General features: G+C 39.2%; 1 protein-coding gene across 1 annotated transcript in view; it reads left to right on the top strand.

The window, feature by feature from the left end:
• The window catches only part of KANSL1 (KAT8 regulatory NSL complex subunit 1), a 222,657-nt gene that overhangs the window by 45,967 nt on the left and 151,764 nt on the right, over positions 1-24,926 (top strand). Inside the window, exon 3 of the mRNA XM_006833547.1 lies at positions 22,746-24,117. Within this exon, the coding sequence (XP_006833610.1) occupies positions 22,829-24,117 (1,289 nt within the window). The 5' untranslated portion in view covers positions 22,746-22,828. The remainder of the gene's footprint in view (positions 1-22,745; positions 24,118-24,926) is intronic.

The following is a 24,926-nucleotide window of genomic DNA, read 5'->3' as shown; positions in this document are numbered from 1 at the left end:
GCCGGCCCTCGGCGCCCAGGCCGGGGGGCTGTTTGCAAACTGCGCCCATTTTGTGGGGCTGAATCCGCCCGGGCTACGCTCCTCCATCACGTGGTAGGTGCTGCTGCTGCTGCTCCTCTCCTCCTCCTCCTGCTGCCCTTTCTCCTTCTCCTCGCTCTCCCTGTGGCTCCCATTTCTCCCTCTCTTTGTTAGTTGTAACTGGAAAGGCAGGGCAGGGGAGGAAAATTCCCCGGAACTTTAAATGGCCTCTCCGGGCTTCCCCGCTGCGGGTCCGGGACTGGGAGTCGCCCCAAGGGCGGGGGTGTGCGGGGGCCCTTCCTCACCAGCTGCCGCCTAGTTCGCCAGGTTTTCCTTTGGCGTTCTATTTAAAATGCGGCCTAAAGAGCATGATTTATTCCCGTCAAAAAGAAGAAAACAAAACAAAACAGAAAAAACAAAACAAACTCTAGCTCTCGCCTTGAACTTCTCTTGACTGCAAAAGGCCTTTCTGTGCTCGATACATACACATCTTGCGCGTTTTACGGTTTGTATCACAACTCTGATTGTTTAGTGAGACGATTATTTGTTTCATTTATTTATTATTGTTGCCTGTAAATCGAGGTCACTTAGACGCTTTCAGATCTAGTCTCCCTCAGGCGGACGTGGTTTTTTTTTTTTTTTTTTAAACTAAGAGGAAGAGACATTTATTTGCTTTTAAGTGAGTTGAAATCTACTGACTTTTGGGGGCCTGTTTTCCGGGTGACGGTCTTTTGATTCTCAACAAATAGTTTGTTTTCCAGACGACAAACAACCCTACCCCCAGGTTTTCCCTAAAAATCCTTTTGTTTTCCATTGTCGGGATCCTAGTGTGGTTTTTCTAGAGAAACATGTTACTTAACTATTGCTTATTGATTGCCTTATGGGAGAAGGGGTGACATGATGGCGCCACTTTAAATTGCTCTTTCCTCGCCTTCGTTCCCCCCCCCCCCCCGCGTTTTTATTCTGGAGGTCACTGAAGCATTTTTCTTGGCCTCTTAATAAAACTACTTTAGAGTTTTAATAATACATCTCTAATGGGCTCAGCGTTTGATATCTCAAAGATCTGGAGACCCGAATTTCGCGGTCCCCAAAGTTCCAAGAAATCTCTCTAGTCCTGCAGCCTCGCCTCCCTCCCTTCCATTCACAATCCTGGTGTTGCCATCTCCTTTGTCACGTGGCTAGCAATCATTGTGTTTTTTTTGTTTGTTTTGGGGTGTGCGTTTATATTTTTAAATTGTAGCCCAGAGGAACCTTCCTCCTCCCCATTGGAGAGATCAAAACGTTTTAGTTTTAGAGTAAGGAAACATTTTTAAAGAAACGATAAAATTACATAATCTTTGCCTTGCATAATCATGGTATAGTTATAGATTGTTACTGAACTTCATCTGCAGAGTACTTTCAAGTATAAAAAGTAGTCCATTAGAATATGTTTCTTAACACAGAATGGTCTTTAATTTCTATTTTCCCAGCGTTTTGGTTCTTTTAAAGTACCACTACTTACAAAGGCTTAAGTGGGTGTGTGTTTCCCCTCCCCCTCTTCTATAGTCTGTGCTAGGGTCTGACCAATTTAAAAATTTTCAGTTGTCTGTCTTGTCAGGTCAAACTGTTTTTCTTCTAACAGTGGTGTAACATTTGTATTGAGTTTTTTGGTCCCGGTGATTTTTGTTTTAATCCTATAGCTTTAGAAGAATGTTGTTCTATTATCTGTTTTTTTCACTGTCGATTTTCCCCATAATTGCGTAAATTTACATTTTATAAAATACAAAGTGCATTTCTCTGTTGATGTGAACTAAGTACAATTTTTTAAAATGTCATACTTAAGTATACATTGATCTGTTTACTCTTGCCATGTATATTTTCAATGGTTTGGGCCATTTTCTTTGCTAACAGTTACATCATGTCATGTGATGTGTGCAGTGTGATGTGTAGTTCTAAAAATAAGTCAAGGTAAAAATGCTCAACCCTTGGGAATTAAAAATGTTTTGTGACTGTGGGATAACTACCCTTAGTCATGGAATTCTGAATTGGATTTCCATTAAGTTTATCCAACAAAGTATGCAATTACTTTGATCTTAAATATGTTTGATAGATTTGTTAATGATCTCATAATCTGAGGTGGTTAACTTTATTTTTCCAGTTTGAAATATTAGAAGGGAAAGATTAGATGTTGTGACCACAAATTAAGGTATTCTTAATTCTGTTTTATGATGATGTCTGATGACTGCCTCGTTTAGGTAGGTGTGTTATAGGTATTTTTGATATGTGTGTGTCAACAGTCAAAGAAGTGATCAGTTAAGTGTTAGTTAGTACCTTTGAGGTAGACTGGAGTTTTTGGTCGTTCTACTCCTTTGAATCTGTTGAGGTGAATAGCTCATTCATTGAGGTAGTGTTTTAAAGTGTTGATATATCTTTTTCTGAAAGCCTTATTCAGAACATTAGTATTTGACTTTTGTGCTTTTGTGTCTGCTTTTGTATCCTCCTGCCTACTAGATAATTTCTATGGTTTAAACCTGCAGAACTCTCTTTGATGTTAGGGGTCTTGACTTAACCTGTTGAGGAAAAATCTGGAAGTTAGAAAATGAGTAAGTCTTGGTTCACTAGTGTGAACTTTTTTCACAGTGAGAAGAAAGGAGAAAACTATATACTCCATTTTTCTTCCTTCAAACACTGCAGCTTCTCTTCCATCTCAAGTAGTGCTACATTGTAACCAGTATCTGGGAACCCCTCTGGATTTTATTGGGTTGACTGACCATAGGTTCTAATTTGTATTTTAAAATTAATAGCAAGTTTTAGACTTGTTCTGGGTGATATTACCTGATTCATGTAATCTCTAAGTATAGTTCTTACGTGGTTGGTGATACTGGTTGAGAAGATACTTTGTGTTGAGTGACTCTAGTTAGCTTCTTTTGCAGTAAAGCTTAATTTGTTATACAGGCAGTTCCTGATAACCAACCCAACCTCTAACTTACATACTTCTAGTTACAAACCCACCCTGTAAAGCCTATTAAACATTGGAGGAGGTACACCAGTGGTTCCTAATAACAAACGGGTGCTTGCTACTTTACAATGCATATAACAACATTATTACTGTTTTAAGTTAAAGAAGTTATAGTGTATCTGAAATTGTTTCTTTAATGTTTTTTATGCATGGAAAGATACACAAACTACTTTTTACAAGGGGGCTTTAAAAAGTTCAAGGTAGGAAGGAATAATGATGATATAAAGGAAAATTTCTACAAAAATTTTGAAGCCCCCTTGTACAAGACAGGCATTTGACTAATGTTTGATACAAAGTGTATCCAATTATTCAGACTGACTTGCACATGAATTCTACTTAAAGAGAGACACAGGAATGAACTCATTCTTAGCCAGGAACTACCTGCACTAGAATAATTTTTTAAATGTTCCAGAAAGTCAAAATATTCCACATTGAATTCTTCAAAGTTCTGGTGTGGTGCTGTGGGATAATGTGCTGGACTGCAAAGTCAGTTTGAACTGCAGTGGTGGGTCAAGCTCACCATCTACTCCTGGGAAACCCTGTAAGGAGTCACTGTGGGTTGGAAACTACTCAATGGCACTTAACAGCAATAATCAATGGTTATTATAGATAACACTGCATTTAAAGAGGGTGCTTATTCCTCATATTCCACTTCTTTGGGGAGGGATTGGCAAGGGTTATGTATTTTCTTCTCTTGGTGAGGACATTAAGACACAAATTAAGTGACTTCCTTCCTGGAGAGATATAATGTTTTTTTTTTTTTTTTTTTTTTAACCAATTGCTTTTTCTATAAAGGAACTAATTTTCTTTGAGTTTGTGGGAGTAACTATGTGGTCTAAAGCATCTTTTCTCCTTTTGAACTAAATTTCTACCTTGATTTGGTTAGTGCTCTACATCTCAGGAAGCATCTTTTACTCTAGTGCCTCCTTGTTCACTTTATAAAGGAGCACACTGCAGATGTCTCAAATAAAATAAGATAGTCCAAACACCTGGCTTGCCTACTGTGTCAGTTCAAACAGAACTTGGACCATCTTTTCCCCTAAAATAGAACTTTATCGTTTGGCAGTCGTGTTAAGACTAGTTTTTGTGTCTTTTTGTTGCTTCTGAATATGTATGGTTAAATCATAGTTTCTATCCTAATAAATTACATGTTTTTCTCTAGCACAAAAAAAGTTAGTGAATATCCCTGCCAAAGTCTAATGATTCATAACAAATCTCTTACATAAGAAATGTGAGATCAAAACTCAGGTGAGCCATAGTATGGTTAGAAGAGATAATATGAGTTAGAAAAGGCAAGTATTGCACTGCTATAGAGGCCTTCAACATTTGAAGGCCATAAGTTGTAGGAGGTAAGTGATATTCTTGGGTGTCACTTGTAGATTGAGCAAAGGATTTTGGGTCATAGCAAAAGTCATAGGAAAATATCAGTGTGCCCAGTTGGGAAAGTGGTAACTTATTGGTTTGACTATCATTTGTTCCTGCATTATGCTGTGTGCCTGTTTTGAGGATGTAGCATAAAATATTTATAGAAGAAAACAAACTGTTAGCTGTGATTTATTACCCAAATGTCTGGACTCTAAAAGGACTGCTGGAGATGTTATTTTCTTTGTTTCTTAAGTGTTTTCTTGTCTTTAAGTTACAGGATAGAGGTAAAGTTAAAAAGGAAACCAACTTCACCAAAATAGAAAGTATGTATGACTCATATGAAGGGGCTTCAAAAAGTTTGTGGAAAAACGGAATGGAAAGGTAATGGAATTTTCCCATGAACTCTTTAAAACCCCCCTCATACTTACCAACGAAACACAAACAAACCTGGACAATCTGAAATAAACATTTAAAGATTTTGTATGATGATTTTAAACCATTATGCTCAAAAACCCTTCAGGGTGGAGATTAAATTCTTGTTTCTCTATTGAGTTCAACACTATTTGGAAAATAGTAGTTTAATAAATACTATCCTTTTTAAGACTTGCTTTTCCTACATTTTAAACCAGCTCCATAGAATTTTAATTTTGAATGCCTCAGTTTTCAGATTAGTAGGTGTCAGGTGTCCTGTACTTGGTTCTGACTCATACAACAGAAATCAACACTGCCTGGTCCTGCACCGTCCTCACAGTTGTTGCTGTGTTTGCGCCTACTGTTGCAGCCACGGTGTCATTCGATTTTGTTAAAGGTCTTCCTCTTTTTCACTTACTCTCTAGAGGGTCAATTTCAGATACCGTTAGGGAAAATTGGAGAATTATTTATCTATTTTGTTGTTAGCTACACACACACACACACACACACACACACACACACACATATATGTATATGTATATGTATATGTATATGTAGGTTCTTCCCAAGCTTGAGAGTCAGGAAATGTAAGATAGAGATAAATTCAGTGCAGTTTTATCTAAATGTTATCAAAAACTCTGGTTCTCGTTTCTTTAACCAGGAATCCAAAATGAGCTCTCACTGAATTTTTAAGTACAGCAGATTCTGCCTTGTTTGGAAAAAATTGCTTGAGTGGCATTGACCTTAATGGGATCCCTCACCTTTTAATTCCTTTTTAAAAAGGGAGCAGCTAAGGTCAGACCTGGTTAAATTCATTTGGAGAGTAAATGTATAATAAAAAAGACGATTGTGCTGTTAGAATGTCAAAGCAAAAGTTGCTGAGAACTGATATTCAGCTTTCTCTTGCTACTTGCTTTTTGGCCTTTGTGACTGTTCATTAGCACCTCCACCAGAGGGTGTGAAGGGATAGAGGCAAAAAAAAGCTAATTAATGTCTGACGATTGCCAGCATAGAGGCTTTGTAGAAATCTTAGTCTGGTAAGTTGAATTATTTGTAAACTTTATCATTAAATTGTTCATATACCACCATGGAGAACTAGGATGCGCCTTAAAAGTTGGACTGATAACTGATTTCCTGCTTGCCTACTAGTTTTCTCTTTTGCCTCCCGAGAGAATGCAGGGGGAAGGATGTTAGTATTAATTTTTAACATTTCCCTGGTACTGACAAAATTTAATTTTTCAGAACATCTTTAGTTCAATACTCTTAGAGTAAAGGTGACTTTCACTGAGAGCCCTGGCATTTGGCCAAGAATCCTTAAGAATAATCCATTTACTTTTTTCTTTTTTTTTTTTTTTTACTTATGAATGTGAACTGGGTGAAGGTTTATAGAACAAATCAGTTTTCCATTCAACAGTTCATACACATTTCATGTTATTGATTGAAATCCCAGTGTAACATCACTTATCCCCCTTCCTCCTTGTGTTTATTTCCATTCCTCTTCCTTTCCGAATCCTTCTGAATTTTGTAATTGGGTAAATGCTGGTCTTTTGATCTCAAATGATTGATTATTCAGAGGTGTGTACCTCTCTAGTGTTTGTGTTTCTCTTTTATACCTATCTGTTGTGTGGCTGAAAGTTGAGCCATGGGGGTGAATTTAGTTCCAGACCTGAAGGGCTTCTAAGGGTCATAGCCACGGTGAGTTCTGCCTGTCTCTGACCTATGAGTCTGTTATTCTTTTTAGGATTTTGAGTTGTGTTCCATATTTTTCTCCCCTTCTAATGTGATCTCTTAAGAGAATCTTCAAGAAATCTCTGATTGTAGGCTTTGTTCAGAATTCTTTACTTGTATCATTAAGGTTTATTGGGAAATGACAGTAAAATATTTTTTTTTCTCTGCCTTTTGTGAGTTAAAGACAGAAGTTTGAACTCAGTGGATAAACTGTTAATTTAATATGCGAGGGGACTTTAAAAAAGTAGTGGAAAATTTATCTTTTAATTCTGTTTTCCCATGAATGAACTTTTTGAAGCCCCCTTGTAAAGTCATCCTTGAAAATAATTTTCTGTGATTATATATCTTTAAAACACGTATCTGTTACGTGGCATGTTCTCTTTAATTAGCAGTGTGTATCATAGAGATTTTTCATTAAGTTCTCTTGTTTAAAGTGGCTGTATGTTTATATGTGGCTGTTTTTTGTTTTTCCTTTCCCTGTATTTTTTTTTTTTTTATTCAAAGTCCTTGCAGATACATCTTTGTATACCTGTGAGACTATTTCTACTGGATAGATTCGTAGAGGTGCTACTGCTGGGTGAAAGTTTGGGTAATTGCATAAACTGTTTTGATAAAGATATTCCCGTCAAAAGACTTGTGTAGCCAAATTTGATAGTTTAAAAAGCAGAGTAGAAAAAGTTTGTCAGTCTGAGTGCAATAGCTTTGGCCATGTACACAACTGGGACTTGATGTCCATGTGTTCTGTCCTCGACTCAGATGCTGCTGCTTCTTGTTAGGTTGTTATCTCTTCATGATCAGACATCTATATTAACTTCCTAATGGATTTTCATCTAATGCATTCTGTATAGAAAGTTCAAATTAACTACCTTGTATTGGGTTCACTGTTCTGTTAAACACTGTACTTCATGCAAACCAAAGCCAAAACCAAACCCACTGCCATCAGCTTGATTCCAATTCATAGCAACTCTATAGTTAGAGTTTCCAAGGCAGTAATCTGGACTGCTAACCTCAGGGTTGGAGCTCTGGTGTGGGTGCTGTAGGATAAGCACTGAACCGAAACACCGGTTTGAATTGCATTGCAAGTCGTCGGTTCAAACTCACTAACTGCTCCTTGGAAACCCTATACAGGGTCGCTGTTTGAGTCAGAAGCAACTCGATGGCACTTAACGACAACAATAACTTCAAGGTTGGCAGTTCAAACCCTGCAGCCACTCCTCAGAAACCCTATACAGGGTTGTTATATAAGTCAGAACCAGCTTGACTACACTTAACCACAACAACAATCTTTATGGAAGCCAACTTTCTCCCAGAGTGCCTTACCTTTCTCCCAGAGTGACTGACTGGTGGGTTCAAACTGCTGACTGTCCAGTTAGCAAACGAATGCTTTAACCACAGTGCCACCAGGATTTCTGTACTTCATTCAGGGGATAGAAATAATAATAAGAAAGAATAAAAAACAAGCCATAATACTTTGTTGTTGTTTTTTTAAAAAAGTACACAGGTAGGTGAAGGGGAGGGGACAGATAAAATGGAGAGTGTATATTCCATTCTTAGCTGTTTCCCAAGGTATCATAGGAGGGAGTGCAGATAAGAACATAGAGTGAGAGGCAGCTCTTGTAACCCGGGAGGAATGTGGAATATTCAAAAGAGGAAGTAATTTTGGAACTAAACTTTGAAGGAAAGAGCATGAGTAAAGGTGCAAGGTGAATGGAAGAACCTGAAACTGTAAATAAGACTCGTGGGGACAGGTTGGAGATGAGGCACTATGTAAAAAGGGGAAAACCTTATGCTGTATGAATGAGTTTGTATTCATCCTTACCCTAGTCACTGGAGAATTTTAAGCATGAGCACAACATGGTCATAGTCATTTCTTCCCTCCTCCCATACTTTCCTTTTTTTTTAATAGTCATTTTGATAGTGGAGGCTAGATTGGAGTTTTGCTGAGACAGGAAAAAAGAAGATCATTTGAGCTGTTAGTATTGCTCATAGTACATAGTGGGATTTTGAACAAAAGACATTGGATGGAGTGAATGTGGCTATCATTCTCCTTATTGAGTCCTTCTACTCTTCAAAATTCAGTCAATATGTTACTCTTTGTGGAAGTCTTCTTTGATACCTTCAAGTGAAAGAAACAGTGCTTTCGTCGTCTGGACTACCTTAACACTTCTTTTTATATTTTCTATTTTGGGCTCTAATGAAACCGCTGTAATTCTTAGTGTCTCCATTAGATTGCAGACTCCCAAAGACTTTCTGTTTTTTTATGTTTGACATTAGTAGACATTTAAATAAGGTATGATAGAAAGTGGATCGAAGATTGGGATCACAATTTATTCACTGAGTGTAATGCTGAGCAGAAATGGATTTTGGATTTAGGGTTGTGGGGAGAGAATGGGTTTTGGAAATGAGATGTTCAAAGCAGCTGTATGGGAGATGCTGGATCCTACTCATTCTTCAGGTTTTAGTTTAAAGGTTGTTTCCTCTGGTAAACCTTGTCAGACTCCACCACTTTTCAGCCTTGGTGAGAGGTCCCTAACTTGTCCCTAGGGATAGCACTGATCACAGGGTTGTTGTTAAGTGCTGTGGAGTTGATTCCGACCCATAGCGACCATGTTGAAGGTTTCCAAGGAGCAGCTGGTGAGCTTGAACCACCAACCTTGCAGTTCAAACGACTTTGAAGTCTGACACACCATGCCAGAGCTCCTGATCACAGGGTAGAGTCTGTTTTTATTAGTCCTCATCAGTCTTGTTAGGCACTTAATGTAATGCTTTGACCACTGTAGGTATTTTAATATTTATTGGAGGTATCCAATTAATATTTATTGGAGTAGATGAGTCCTGGTATGGTGCTGTGTGATAAAGCACTGGTCCACAAGGTCGGTTTGAACCACAAGGTCAGAGGTTCGAACTCACCAGATGCTCCTGGGAAACCCTATACGGGATCCCTGTGAGTTGGAACTGACTCAACAGCACTTAACAGCAACAACATCAGGTAGATAGTGACTTTCCTCAAAAGACTAAAATTCAGAAACTGTTGTATAGACATAAGATGCTTCCAGGTTAAGCCTGGCTTTAAACTTTCTAGTGTAATTAATAGTAAAGCATGGGCTCTTTAGAGTTACAGATCTGCAACTTAGTACTTATGTGATCTCAGAGAAAATACTGAATTTTCCTGGCTATCAAATTCCTCACCTGTTAAATGAGAACATATATGAGGAGGGGCTAAAAAAAAACTCCATGGAAGAATGCCATTATCTTTTAATTCCTTTTTTCCAGAAACTGTTTGAAGCCCCCTCATATATAAAATAACCCAGTGGCTGACATACTAAAAGATAATGTTAGTGAACTACAGTCATACCAGTTTATTCTCCAGTCACAGCTGTGTGTTTTCCTTGGTAATTCAAACTTTTTCAGTAAAGTCCTGTTCCCATAGGAAAGTGTTAGGGGCTCGGGGGATGAGGTCCACATTACTTCTTTGTGTTAGAATAAACATTTTATCTTATTCTGCTACAAATCTGCACTTGTTTTCTGGTAAAAAAGAAAATACTTTCCAGTGCTTCCAGTAAAATTGACATTTTAGAATTTATAGTTTCCAGTACTTCCTCATAAATCATTACATAGCTGCCCTCCCTCTCTCCATACTCCTCTATTTTGAGAAGCTGTACCTATATCGCTTGAGTTATCCAGGTTGTTTGTGGATCATCCACCCAAATACTTGCCTTTTTTTGTGTGTGTGTGTTTTTTTAAGTGCTTATAGTGCTTACTATGTGTCAGGCTCTAGATAAAGCTTATTGAGCATGTAAAAGAAGGATGCTGCTAAGGAATGTTGCCTGTCATGGAAACAGAATTATAAATCGACAGTTAGAGAACATTCAGATAATTTGAATTGAGTGATGTTGTTAAGTGCTACTGAGTCGGTTTCAATCCATAGCCACCCTATCTATATAGGGTTTCCAAGGAGCGGCTGGTGAGCTTGAACCGCCGATCTCGTGGTTCAAACTGACCTTGCAGTCCATTGCATTAACCCACAGCGCCACACCAGGACTTCATTTGGATGGTGATGGTGGTGTGCCATGGAGTCGGTTCTGACTCATAGCGACCATGCATAGGGTCTCCGAGGCAGTAAATCTTTACAGGAGCAGAAAGCTTTCTCCCACGGAACTGCTGGTAGTTTTGAACTACTGCCCTCGAGATTAGCAGCCCAATTTGTAACCACTACGCTACCAGAGCTCCTTCTTTGGATGGTTGTTGTTGTTAAGTGCCGTTGGTTTATTTTTGTTGGGTCAGTGAAGCCAGGAGGGGATCCTAGGCCTAATCCCTTTGAGTTATAAAAAGACCAGAGTAGACACAGAGGTAGGAAAACATACCAATTGCATAGGCAGATGAATCTGCAAGCCTAGGAACTTCAAGGATTGCCTGCTGTATTAGAAGCTGAAATAGACAAAGAAGGACCTTCCCCCTAGTTCGGACTTCTAGTCTCTTGAACTATAAGGGAATGCATTTCGTTAAAGCCATTCACTTGTATTTCTGTTATAGCAGTACTAGCAAACTCTTAAGACTGTGTGTCTATTGAAGGAATAATAAGTTTTGGGCCAAAGGATAGGAGAATGGTCTTCCCCGAAGAAGCAGCAGCACAGGGAAAGATAAGGAGTTGAGAATTACTGTAGAAAGTTCTGGGTCTATGCCATCAGATGCATTTGCCCTGGTTTTATTTTAGGTTTTATCTTGAGGAATTTGGACTCTTGAAAAAGGTACTAGGCGGCTATTCTAGAATAGAGAAGTGAGATGATAAAAAGGTATAGGATGGACTGGAAGACTGAGACACCAGTCAGATAGCTGTTGTGATAGTCTAGGTGTGAGCTGATGTGAGGACATGGACTGGGTGGTAGTGTTAGGAACAGAGAAGAAACACCAAATATGAACAGCTTTCTGAGAAATAATGGGAAGATTTCATTATAAAAGAGATAAAGTTAAGAAAAGAAAACGAGGCCTTCTCATCGTTCTCTGAGATCCTGTACATTTCATGTTTCTTGACTTTTTAGTACCCTCTGGCATTCTTCGGATTTAAGTTTTGAAGGGAGATGTTGACCATTCTGTTTTGGTGACCACCTTAGTTAAAATTATCATTGCATCTGATCTGGATTATTGCAAGTAGCTTCACTGGGCTTTACCATCTAAGATGCTGTTTTGCTTTTTAATTCATTGTATCCAAGTGGTCTCTAAAGGCACTGCTTTGATGTGTCACTCCCCATTTGCAAAACCTTTAATGACATTCTGCTGCCTTTAAGTCTGAGTAAAGGTGTGGCGATGCGAGTTAATGTGCTGGACTGCAACATTGGTTTGAACAGCAAGGCCAGAGGTTCAAGCTCACCAGCCACTCCTTGGAAACCCTATACGGTGTCGATATGTGTCAGAACTGATTCCACGGCAGTAAACCACAACAGCAACAACGTTGTGATCTGACTTCAAACTACTTTTCTAACCTTTTTCTTCTACTCTTAAAAAACTATACTTTATATTTCAACCAAACTACTCATTTCTTTTGACTCCCAGTAGTCCTGTTATTTCATACATCAAACAAATTATTTTCTTTTACCCTCAATCTGTCTTGTGTTTTCAAACAGCTTTGCCTTTCTCATGCCATTTACTCTTGGAGTAGAATGTCACAGTGCCATTCTCTTGCCCTAGCCTTTTTTAAAAAAAAGTTTTTATTGTGAATTGAGTGATAGTTTACATGGGAGAACATCAGTTTTACACTCATCGTTTCATTGCAGCGATTACAGCCCCTCCTGACATTATCATTCAACAGTATTTGCTTCTTTTCCGTTTGTTGTTGTTGTGTGTGTGGTGTGGGGTGGTGTACACAAAAACACTTAGGAATATATAATCATTTAAACAATCAAAGGGCACATTCTGCAAGCCTTCTCTTGGCTGCTAGCACACAGCCCTCTTCTTTCCATGAGTCTAGAGTTCTCAGCTGCTCTCTCTCTCCATGTCCTCATCTCTGCCTCCATTTCTGGTGTCGATGTTTCTCTGGATGATGTCCCACATTCCGTGCATGCTCTTCTCCCTGGATGGTCCTAGGGTCCTCTGTTCCTGGGATGTAAGATTAACTACTCCCCTCTTTATGTTACAAAACTTCTATCTTTACAGTTGTGACCATTGCAATTAGTCATGATGACACTTACTATTGAATCATAAGAATCTTACTTATCCCTTTCTTTTTTTACCAGACCTGTCTAGATAAGATGAAAACTATTCAGTTGAAATTCTACCTTCCCCCGCATACTCTGAAACTAAACTCCTTCTTGAAAACTTGTAAGCCAGTCATTTCGTGCCTTTATAACCTCTTCATTTTAGGTAGCCTATGTCTAAGTTGCCCATCCCTGTCAGCCCTGTATATAGAGGGGATAGGATTGATCCTTGATATGAAGACTTCTTCCCTCTCTGTTGGTATTTTAAGCTACTACGTCCATAAGTATAGGTCACGTACATCAAATTGTAGCAATTTATACTTGTTTCCTTTATCAAAATTTTTTATCTTCTGCTAGTTGAGTTCTGATTATCAAGCCATCAAAGCTAGGTCAAATGGGTACCACCTGAAAGTTTGGGTGTTTTTGTGCATCTCCCCTCACTTCATATCAGCTGGACACTTTGCTCGCACCTTTAGCCCTTTGTGGCTATGTCCTTGTCCATGGGCTCAGGAGTCCCCAGGTTCACCAAATTTCGGACCAACCAGCCCTTCCTCTTCTCTTTCATCTCCAAGTTGATGGGAATCTATGGAACATCAGCCTTTATTTTCATTGCTGCCTTTCCCCCTCTTACACTCACCCCCGTAGACCAATGTGGTTTGTAGCAAGCTTAATGCCTGTTCGTGTGTTCAGTCTTGGAAGGAGGGGGGTTTGTCCTGAAGGGAATTGATTGCTTGCCTTGATGGCTCCCTGGTGAACAACTTGCTTGTTCTTGTAGTATCCAGTTAGATTGCCATTTTTGTTTTGGATTCTCCCTGCTGGTCTTTCTTTCAAGAAGTATCTTCTGTTCTTCTACCTGCTCTGGGTTGGTTTGCTTGTCCCTTCAAATTTTACATAATGAAATTTTAACTAATTTTCAAGTCACAGCTGAAAAAATTCTGACAGTTTCATGGACAGTTCTCTTAGCTACCCTTCTGTCTCCTGTTTCTTCCCCATTTCCTCTTTGTGATATAATGAGGTAATGGTGGAACAGAATTTAGTGGAAGCTGTATTACGGCCAGACTTTTCTTTCCTGTTTGACTTTTGCTTCTGTTTTCAGTGCAAATGTAGTTGTTGTAATTCTTGACTCATTGATCAGCCAAATGATCTTACCCTTTTATTTGGTTATCTTGCACTTGGTAGTGCATTGATTAAGCTTGCTGCTGCTAATGGATATGCCAGTGGTTCAAGACTCTGCGGGAGAAAAGACCTGGTGATCTCCCAAAAAGATTTAAGCCTAGGAAATGCTTTGTTGTTGTTGTTAAGGGCCATTGAGTTGGTTCCAACCCAAAGGGACCCTGTATAGAGTTTCCAAGTGGCTGGTAGGCTTGAACCACCAACCTTGCGGTTCAAACTGACCTTGCAATCCAGTGCATTATCCTGCAGTGCCACAACAGGAACCCTATGGGAAGGCTCTATTCTGTTATATGGGGTTGTTAAGAGTCAAAGCACACCACCACCACAACCGATCACCATTTTTGCTGTGTGAATGCTGCCGGCTGATCTTCGTATACCTGGAGGGCCTGTCTTGTTAAGTACCCTGGAGTCTGATCTGATACCTGGTGATCTTGTTTAGGGTTTCTGACGAGTGGCTGGTGGGTTTGAACTGCTTTGCAGTTAGGAGTCCAGTGCTTATTCTACAGCACCACCCAGGAGTTCTGTCTAGAGAACTGAAAAGCAATAAAGCAAGTGTTTCATTTGTAGGTGTAGAGTTAGGTCTGCCTTATAGTATTTGAAGCCAATACATATTCTTGATTTCTAGAAAGAATATGTATCTGATATATATTCTGATTGAGGTAGTACATCTTAATCAAAGGGATGTGACTTTGCCCCCAGGGAGGACATTTGATAGGTCTGGAGGCCTATTTGGTTGTCATAATTGAGAGGAGGGTGCTGCTAGCTATTAGTGGATAGAGACCAGGGGTATTGCTGAACATCCTGCAGTGGAGGACAGTCCCTTGTGGCAAAGAGTTATTTGACCCAAGATGTCAGTAGTGCTGAGTATGAGAAACTCTGCCCTAGGGGTGTTTTTGCCACCCAAGATCCACTTGTATTAGGTAGAAATTGATCCTTGGGCCATTATTATAGTCTAGAATAATAGAATGGTAAACACAGGAGAAAGAAATCATGGTGGTGCGTTGGTTTTGTGTGGGTCTGGTAACCAAAGGTTGACAATTTGAAAATATCAGGTACTCCAAAGGAAAAAAGACTGCGAATCCACTCCCATAAAGATATTGTTATTGCTGTTAAGTGCCGTTGAGACTCATAGTGACCCTGTATAGAAATTTTGAGGAGCAGCTGGTAGGTTTGGACTATCGAACCACTGACCTTTGTGATTATCCTAAAGTGCCATTCCAGGAGTCCATAAAGATTGTTTGTTGTTAGGTGCCGTTGAGTCAGTTCTGACTCATAGCAACCTTGTATAGGGTTTCCAAGGATCAATTGGTGAGCTTGAACCCGCTGTGACCTTGCAGTTCAAACGACCTTGTAGTCCAGCACATTAACTCACAGTGCCACACTCGGGCTCCTTGTTGTTGTTATGTGCCATGGAGTCGGTTCCGACTTATAGTGACCCTGTACAGGGTTTCTGAGGCTGTAAATCTTTATGGGAGCAGAAAACCTCATCTTTCTTACGTGGACCAGCTGGTAGTTTTGAACTGCTGACCGCAAGGTTAGCAGCCCGATTCATAACCACTATGCTACCAACAGCCTAGGAAACCTTATGGGGCAGTTGTACTCTGTTTTAAAGTCACTGTAAGTCAGAATCCATTCCACTGACGTCCACACCACAACAATAAGCACAGGGAATCGTCTTCAAAACAAAACAAAACAAAGAAACCCAAGTCCACGACAGACTAGTTGATTCTGAGTTACAGGACAGGTTAGACTTGCTCCATAGGGTTTCAAGGCTCTAAATCTGTGTGCAAGCACACTGCCACATCTTTGTCTTGAGGAGTGAGTGATTGGTGAATTTGAATTGCTGAACTTTTTGTTGGCAGCTGAGCACTTAATGATTGTGCCACCCGAGGCTTCTGAAGTGGAAGGGACCTTAAAGGTCACATATTTATACTTTATTACAACTTGTATCCCTCAGAACAGTATTCTGTGGTATGTTAAGAGATATAATGAGAAAAAGTGCTTGTATGTTAAATGAGTTGAGTAAAAGCAAACATTTGAGTATCAGTATGAAGTGCATTGTACTTCTCTACCCCATACTCATTTAATGTTTTCCAGCACCCAGAATGCTTCCATGGAACTGTAAAGGGGAACTATTATTTTTCATAGCTAAAGGGCATTGATTAGATGGCCTTTTCATTTTGTTTGTAAGTTAATGCAGAGTTGTAACTTATGCCAGTGACAGCAGGTACCTGTATTTGTGAGATTGTAGTTTATTAGATGAATTAAACATTGTAATACTTGAAATCTGGGAAATTATCATCTAAGCCCTAAATTTACTGTTTCAGGTTATGAGGATAAATAACTTAATTATAGCTTTAATACTTTGGTTGCTTTGGAGAAAGCTGATTTATTATCATAAGCTGTTGTGTTTTTATAAAACTGCTTATGTTTGACTGTCTCTTTGCTTTTAATTGTTAAAATTGTTAATGAATGATGAATGAATTGTGTTTCTTTTGAGATTTGTTAGGGGTCAAGTGGATGGGAATCTATTTTATTAAATGTTTTGTTCAGTGTCTTAAATTTAAGAAGTTATGAAGGTGTCTAAATTCAGTTTTGGTTTTTCTTAAACCAAGAATTAGTGTTATTTTCTCTTTATTCTTTCCTTTTTATTACACAAATAATACATGTTTATGGTGGAGTCATTACAGATGCCCCCCCCAAAAAAAAAAGAGAGAGAAAAAAAGACAACCTTACCATTTACTTTTTAAAACAAAAATGAAGCCATAGTATATTTAACTTTTTATGTCATTAAATTAGCTCTGCATCAGAGTTTTTATGGTCACATAGTATTCCATTGGTTGGAGGTTTATGGCCGTTATAACTAATATTGAATGCTAACTCAGTACTGATATGCTTGGAGTCCTCAAATACTTTGGTTTAGATGGAGGATCATTTGGTTTACATTTTTACTGTGCATTAAAAATTCTTATATGTATTCTACTTTTTATTTTAATTATTTACAGATTGTGCTATTAGTATAAATAATGATGGTTGTGCCAGGCAGTAGACTACATAATTGAAAGTATTTTATTTAATCCTCACAGCAGCTGTGAGGTAAGGTCTGTTTTATTTGCAGATGAGAGCATTGAGCATACAGGATAGTTAAATCATTATTGTGAGGAAAAGCCAAAATGTTAATCCAGGCTGACTCACTTGAGCCAGTATTCTTTTATCGCCGACTTATTTTGGGGATAATGTGGAATCTAGCATAACATTTCAGATCAATCAAAGAGCAAACAATAGATTAGGAGTAAAAACTGCCATCCCCCCCCCCCCTAGAGTTTTTTATTCAGGTAATGGTTTAGTAGCTATTCTTTAAATTGCAAATTACAGAAATTAAGACCAAAGAAAAAGTGTGCAAAAAATAAAAATAGACCCTTACCTTTAAGAAGTTTGCAGATCTAATTTCTGTTAGTGCATAGGGCTGATCAGAGTAGACTGATTAGAAGAAATGGGCATTGATTCACCAGATTTTACATTGGATTTTTAAGAATTCAGTAATCCTAAAATAACTTTGGACTGTTACACGTTAAAAGCACCTTCTATGGTGTAATGTTGGAGTTTTGGTGTGGTGCTGCAGGCTAATGTGTTTGGACTGCAAGGTTGTGATGGTTCAAGCTCCTCAGAAACCCTATATGAGTTAGAACCAACTCAACGGCACTTTATAACGACAACATGGTGTGATGTTAATTATGGCCCTCTTTTTATGTGTGCTGGGTGAGCCTAGCTGAGTAAGCTTTGTGTAAGCTGTGTAACATCTGTACCTTACTTGGGTCTCCGTAAGGAGGGGTGGGCGGCTGTTGTGCTCATGGGTAGCATAGGCTACAACCACTCTTCACATGTGTTTTATGAATCATCTGGTATTGATAATCTGGCTCCTTGCTTTGTTAGTATAAACTGCGTATTGATACTTTTTCAGAAGGAAAGGAGATTGAAAATGCTGATTCAAATTATTCTGAACAAATAACATACGTCGGTTCACTGTCAGTTGGTCTGTAACACAATTGTCTATATATTAAATTAGGAGTTAGTGTTCAATTTAAAATCAAATGGGAAAAGTTTAAGTCACATAGAATGCAGTATGTCAGAAATTTGCAGCGTAAGCTCTCTAAGCCTCAAAAAATCTCATTATTTCATAGAATGTTTGGCTGTTTGAATTTACCCATAGGCACATGGGAAGAAAGACCCAGTGATCTGCTTCTGAAAGGGTAACGACAATGGCAAACACCTTAACTGATCAAAAGGTCTCCTGAAACACCTGGGGTTGCTATGAGTTAGAATTGACTCTAGGGTTTGGACTTTGGTTTTTCATTGAAATACAGTCTTAGCAAAATAACTTTTGGCAATTATATGGAGCCAGCTCTGATGTGGCACTGTAGGATAAGCACTGGACTGCTAACAACAAGGCTGGAAGTTCAAACCCTCCAGCTGCTCCTTGGAAAACCTGTACAGGGTTACTTACTATGAGTCAGAACTGACTCCGTGGCCCTTAACAACACAGACATACAGGTATCTTCCATCTTTTTAAAGTTTGTTTTACAACATTTTGCTTTTATGGAAGGATCTACATTAGTACTTGTTTTAACTAACCAAAAGAAGTTCCTTAAGGATTTTCACAGTTATGAAAAAAATGAAAAGTATTTAGCATTTGTTTTGCAGTGAGCCATTAAAGAGGCAGCAGTTCCCACCCTGAGCAACTAGAGTCTACAGTGGAGTGGCCAAGCTTCTCCCCCAGAACTACACTCAGCATCTCAGCACCAACCTACCATAGAACATAGAACTGTGTCTGTGATTTTAGGTTTTATACATTATTTGTTATGATTTGGTAGGTTTCTTTGGGGGGTAGAGGCGTCTGAGAACATGCAAAACGTTTTCCCATATAAATTGATGGTAATTGGTTCTTTATTTTTTGTTTTTCCCTTCAGGCAATTTTGGCTCATGAGTGGGATTCATAGTAATGTTCTACTTTTGGATAATGGGAAAAATTATTTGACCAGGATGTGTACTGGTGTTTGTTTATATGTCTAATGTTTTCTCAGTTATTTTTGTGAATATTTTGATGTTAGAGACTTGAATATTCATAGGACTACATTGTTGTTTCTTCATGTAGTATGTTGTTGTTGTTATGTGCCATGGAGTCAGTTCCGACTCATAGCGACCTTGTACAGGGGTTCCGAGGCTGTAAATCTTTACGGGAGCAGAAAGCCTCATCTTGCTCCTGTGGAACAGTTGGTGGTTTCGAATGGCTGACCCTGAGGCTAGCAGACCGAGTCGTAACCACCACACTACCAGAACTCCTTATAGGTCCTACAAACTGGTATTGGTATACATTTTGTTCTTGAACCCCTTTATATTTTCAAAATTTGTTGAGAACCACAAAAATCTTCTGTGAGTTATTGTCTAATCAGTAGTTATTGTGTTAAAAATGTTAAATTAAAAGAATTGTTTATTTACATGAACAATATCTAACTGAATAGCAAACACTTGGATTCTCATACCTGCATTCATTCTTTTGAAGTATGGTATGTCCTCGTGTGACACTGTTGGCTAATGCGCCAGACTGCAAAGCCGTTTGAACTGCAAGATCAGTGGTTCAAGCTCACCAGCTGCTTGCTCCTTGGAAACCCTATACAGGGTCGTTATGGGTTGGAATTGATTCAGTGGCCCTTAACAACAATGATTTTGGAGTCCAAAGGAGCTCTGGTAGCGTAGTGGTTACGAATCGGGCTGCTAACTTCACGGTCAGCAGTTTGAAACTACCAGTGGTTCCGCAGGAGAAAGATGAGGCTTTCTGCTCCCATAAAGATTTACAGCTTTGGAAACCCTGTTACAGAGTCACTATGAGTTGGAACCAACTCCACGGCCCATAACAACAACAACTGTCTGGAGTCCTGGTGTGGTGTTGTGGACTAATGCGCCACACTGCGAAGTCATTTGAACTGCAAGGTTGGTGGTTCAAGCTCACTAGCTACTCCTCAGAAACCCTATACAGGGTTGCTATGGGTCGGAATCGACTCCATGGCACTTAACAACAACAACATTCTGATATTACCCCTAAAGTAGACAAGTAGTTTCATAAAGACTAGCTGCAGTGTAGAAGCTACAACTGTACCAGTGAACTTTTGTGTACTCTGTCACATTAAAACCCATGTAGAGGCCTTGCATTTGGAATAAATTTTTCTCCATACATGATTTTGTAGCATCATGTATCAGTCATTTGGAAGATACTGGTTCACTGAGTTATGTCGATCTTTCAAATGATGCATTTGATCATGTGGTATCATAAATTCACATTCATTAACATCACCAATTTGTTAAAGCAGTCACAACTCTTAATTATAAAGAAAATGGAGGCAGATAAAAGTTTCACATAATTCTAATTTTCACTTTGAAACTCAAAGTATTTATTGGCAATAAATATTGTCTATTTTCTTTGAAGAGATTCACTTTGCTCATTCAAGTGCAAGAAAAATGTCTCTGAAATAACCTGAGTAACCATATTTTGTCAGTTGTAGTGCCAAGTAAAAATAGTGCTCCATGAAGCAAGCTTCTTGTTCAGCTTGCCACTCATTTGTACAAGTGCTTTTCCTCAGATTCTGTAAGGTATTCAAAATGCTTTGTGTTTTGTTTTTTTTTCCATTTCACCACATAATATATATTTTTTTAAAATTAAATGTTTTAATTTTGGATTGAGTGAAAGTTTACAGGGCACATCATCAGTTTCACATTCATCCATTCATATAGCTTGTTTCATTACATTGATTATTATCCCTTCCATATATCATCAGTTTACAGTGTTTCTCTCTATCCTCTTTAGCTTTTTTTTTTTTTTTTGACGGACCACATAGTATTTTTAAAAACGTACTCAGGTGTTGAGATTTTATAAAATTTATATTTTTTTTGTACTGAATGCCTCTGAGGACATTCAGTCTGTTTTTTTTTTGAACTGGAAATGAGTGGTGAATATAGTGACTTAGCACATAATGCATTTGGTTTCCTTTTTAAATCTCATATCTTTAAAGAGAGTTCCTGAAAACACACCCTATACAAATCCTATCTCATTAACATAATAAAGGCATTTCATTCGCAAATAGAATTAATAACCAAAGGCATAGAGATTAGGATTTGCAGCACATGCATGGGGCTTCAAAAAGTTTGTGAGCAAAAGGAATAAAAAGATAATGGAATGTTTTCATGAACTTTATGAAGCCCTCCTATTTTGGGGGGGATCATAGTTTAATTCATGACACATAATGAGATTACTGGTGACCTTTCAGAGCAGAGGACGAAAAAGTCAGATTATAGAAAAAATGCAGAGGCAGCTGTTTATTCTATTTTTTCATAATGTTTTGGAGTAAAGGGAAAGAAACAGGTGGGCAGTGATTTGAGAGGTTGGCGCTGTGGGTTAATGCGCCAGATTGCAAAGCTATTTGAAATGCAAGGTTGGTGGTTCAAGCTCACCAGCTGCTCCTCAAAAACCCTATACAGGGTTGCTATGAGTTGGAACCAACTCGACAACACTTAACAACAACTACAGACAGGAAGGAGACCTGGTGGTGCTTTAGGATAGGCACTGGACTGCTAACCTCATGGTCAGTAGTCAAACTCCTTGGGAATAAGATAAAGTTGTTGGCTCCCATAAAGATTTATAGTCTCAGAAACCCTATCTAGGGTCATTCTGAGTCACAGTAGACTCCATGGCAGTGGCTTTAGGTTTTTACTGAAGATGGGATTTGAGTAAGGCTGAGAGAGAGGGGCTAGTAGGAAAGACATGATGAGCAATCTATTCTTAAAGAAAAGGAACTCGTGACACAAATTGCTATAAATAAGTGTGGTACACTGGTGTGGTGTTGTGGGTTAATGCACTGGACTGCAAAGTCGGTTTGAACATCAAGGTTGATGGTTCAAACTCACCAGCCGCTCCTTGAAAACCCTATACAGGGTCACTCTGAGTTGGAACCGACTCGTTGACACTTGATAACAACAACACTTATGGTATGATCTATACTTGAAGAGTCCTGGTGTATGGCACTGGATCGCAAAGTTGATTTGAACTGCAAGTTCGGCAGTTCAAACTTATCAGCCCCTCCTTGGAAACCCTAATCAGGGTCTCTGTGAATTGGAATTTAACAACGATACTTGAAGTGAAAAGCTGATGTAAACTAGATTCCCTGGCCAGAAAAATGTGAGTGAATAAATGCCTTTGGCACATAAAAATTTCTGGTGAGGCGATAGAGAGTTTCATACTCATTCTTTTTTGATTTCTTACTGGGTATTTGATTAATTTCTGAGGATTAGGAGGCTTCACCATAAGAATGATTCTTGTCAGGTGAGTGATTTGAGAAAGAAGAGGTGGAGGAAGGGATCCTGGCAACATCAACATATAAAGGTCTGAAGGAAGAGAGAGGACAACAATAGTGTCAAGGACAGCAAGAAAAGAGAAATTCAAGAAGGATGGGGTGGTCAGTTTGCTATAAACAAACTCAACTTCAAGATGGTTATTTTCCCTTGAAGTGCACGCAGTTTAATAATTTGTGATTCTCTCAAAATGATGCTATTTTGGCAACTTTCAGTCTGCGATTATTGACAGGAAAGAATCGGGGAGGAATTTTTTCTTGTGCAGATTGTGTGCAACCACTCTTCCAAACCCCCTGCCCCAAAAAACATTTGGGTGTCCAGAATGATGTTAGTGTTTTTTTTTTTCTGGAGGTTGAATTTGGAATTTAGCCTTAAGCAGTAGTGTGTCTATTAAAAACACATGTTGATTTTGAATGCACTTGTATTTCTAACTTCCTTTTCTTTTTTTTTTTTTCTTCTAGTCTGTTCTGTGGGGAGGCAGCCAGGGGCTGTGGAGCTGGCCTCAGCACCGGGAGAGGCTGGACTTCCTGTCTCTCTGTGCTGAATGGCTGCGATGGCGCCCGCTCTCACTGACGCAGCAGCTGAAGCACACCACATCCGCTTCAAACTGGCTCCCCCGTCCTCCACCTTGTCGCCTGGCAGTGCCGAAAATAACGGCAACGCCAATATCCTCATCGCTGCCAACGGAACCAAAAGAAAATCCATTGCTGCAGAGGATCCTAGTCTAGATTTCCGAAATAATCCTACTAAGGAAGACTTGGGAAAGCTGCAACCACTGGTGGCATCTTATCTCTGCTCCGATGTGACATCTGTTCCTTCAAAGGAGTCTTTGAAATTGCAAGGAGTTTTCAGCAAGCAGACAGTCCTTAAATCTCACCCTCTCTTATCTCAGTCCTATGAACTCCGAGCTGAGCTGTTGGGGAGACAGCCAGTCTTGGAGTTTTCCTTAGAAAATCTTAGAACCATGAATACCAGTGGTCAGACAGCTCTGCCACAAGCACCTGTAAATGGGTTGGCTAAGAAATTGACTAAAAGTTCAACACATTCTGATCATGACAATTCCACTTCCCTCAATGGGGGAAAACGTGCTCCTACTTCATCTGCTCTCCAGGGAGGTGAAGCGGGGGGATCTGAATCTGGGGACTTGAAGGGGGGTATGACCAATTGCACTCTTCCACATAGAAGCCTTGATGTAGAGCACACAACTATATTTAGCAATAATAGCACTGCAAGCAAATCTTCTGGAAATTCCATGGAACAGCCGGCACTTCAAGGAAGCAGTAGGTTATCACCTGGCACAGACTCCAGCTCAAACTTTGGGGGTGTCAAGTTAGAGGGCAAAAAATCTCCCCTGTCTTCCATTCTTTTCAGTGCTTTAGATTCTGACATGAGGATCACGGCCTTACTGCGGCGGCAGGCTGATATTGAGAGTCGTGCCCGTAGGTTACAGAAGCGCTTACAGGTTGTGCAAGCCAAGCAGGTGGAGAGGCATATACAGCATCAGCTGGGTGGATTTTTAGAGAAGACTTTGAGCAAACTGCCAAACTTGGAATCCTTAAGGCCTCGGAGCCAGTTGATGCTGACACGAAAGGCTGAAGCTGCCTTGAGAAAAGCTGCCAATGAGACCACCACATCAGAGGGCCTCAGCAACTTCCTGAGAAGTGATTCAATTTCAGAAGAATTGGAGAGATTTACAGCCAGTGGCATAGCCAACTTGAGGTGCAGTGAACAAGCATTTGATTCAGATGTCACTGACAGTAGTTCTGGAGGGGAGTCAGATATTGAAGAGGAAGAGTTGACCAGAGCTGATCCTGAGCAGCGCCATGTACCCTTGTGAGTAAACCCATGTATAATGTCCTCGAGAAATGCTGAATCAGGGGGAAAGATTTTGTGAATTCCCACTATGGAGAGGATGGGATGCTTTCCTTAGGTTCCATATGTCTTTTTCTAATTTTAGGTCAATGGGTGGCATATATCTGCTTAGTGATAAAAAGGGAAGATATTTCTGAGGTAGTGTTTTGTTGCTATAGGCTAAAAGTTTTTATTTTTTAATAAGGAAAAAAGACAAACCAAGACTTAAGACATCCTAAAAGTGTGTAAGCGCTACTCTCTTTGGAAGTGAATATTGAGTTTGTATATAGGACATTTTTGTAAGCTGTTAGGACTTTTGACTGTTTAGATTTTATTTCAGTGAGTGGGTACAAATGTTTAGTTGACCTAGCTAAATTTACTGGAATTTATAGTTGTTTTTAATTGAACCTTCACCAGAGAACACATCCAGTCTCCTATTTTAATAAGATATTTTTTTTATTTTAAGGACTAACAATTGGAAAATACTAGAGTGTTTCGTAGGTTGTCTTTAAGCACAGTCTGCATTTACAACTGGATTCTCTTTTTATAAAAGAGCCAATCTTTATCAGACTGGGATTTTATTTTCTCTCAGCTAAGTTAAATATGCTGACATATCTGGGGTAAGTTCTTACTGGTTTTTCCAAGTTTGTTGGATTGACTTGAGAAAATTCTACGTAAGGTCTTTGTGAATGGTATCCCAAACTGTCATGGTGGAACAGAGGTGCGTCATTCTTATTCTTCCTTCCAATCCTTCATTATCTGTTGTAAGTGCTAGACTTCTGAGACGGAAA

This window comes from Chrysochloris asiatica, unplaced genomic scaffold (genome assembly GCF_000296735.1).
Source record: "Chrysochloris asiatica unplaced genomic scaffold, ChrAsi1.0 scaffold00007, whole genome shotgun sequence".
NCBI classification, from domain to species: domain Eukaryota; kingdom Metazoa; phylum Chordata; class Mammalia; order Afrosoricida; family Chrysochloridae; genus Chrysochloris; species Chrysochloris asiatica.
Note: the sequence above shows the minus strand (reverse complement) of the source record. Positions and strands in the feature narration are given on the sequence as shown.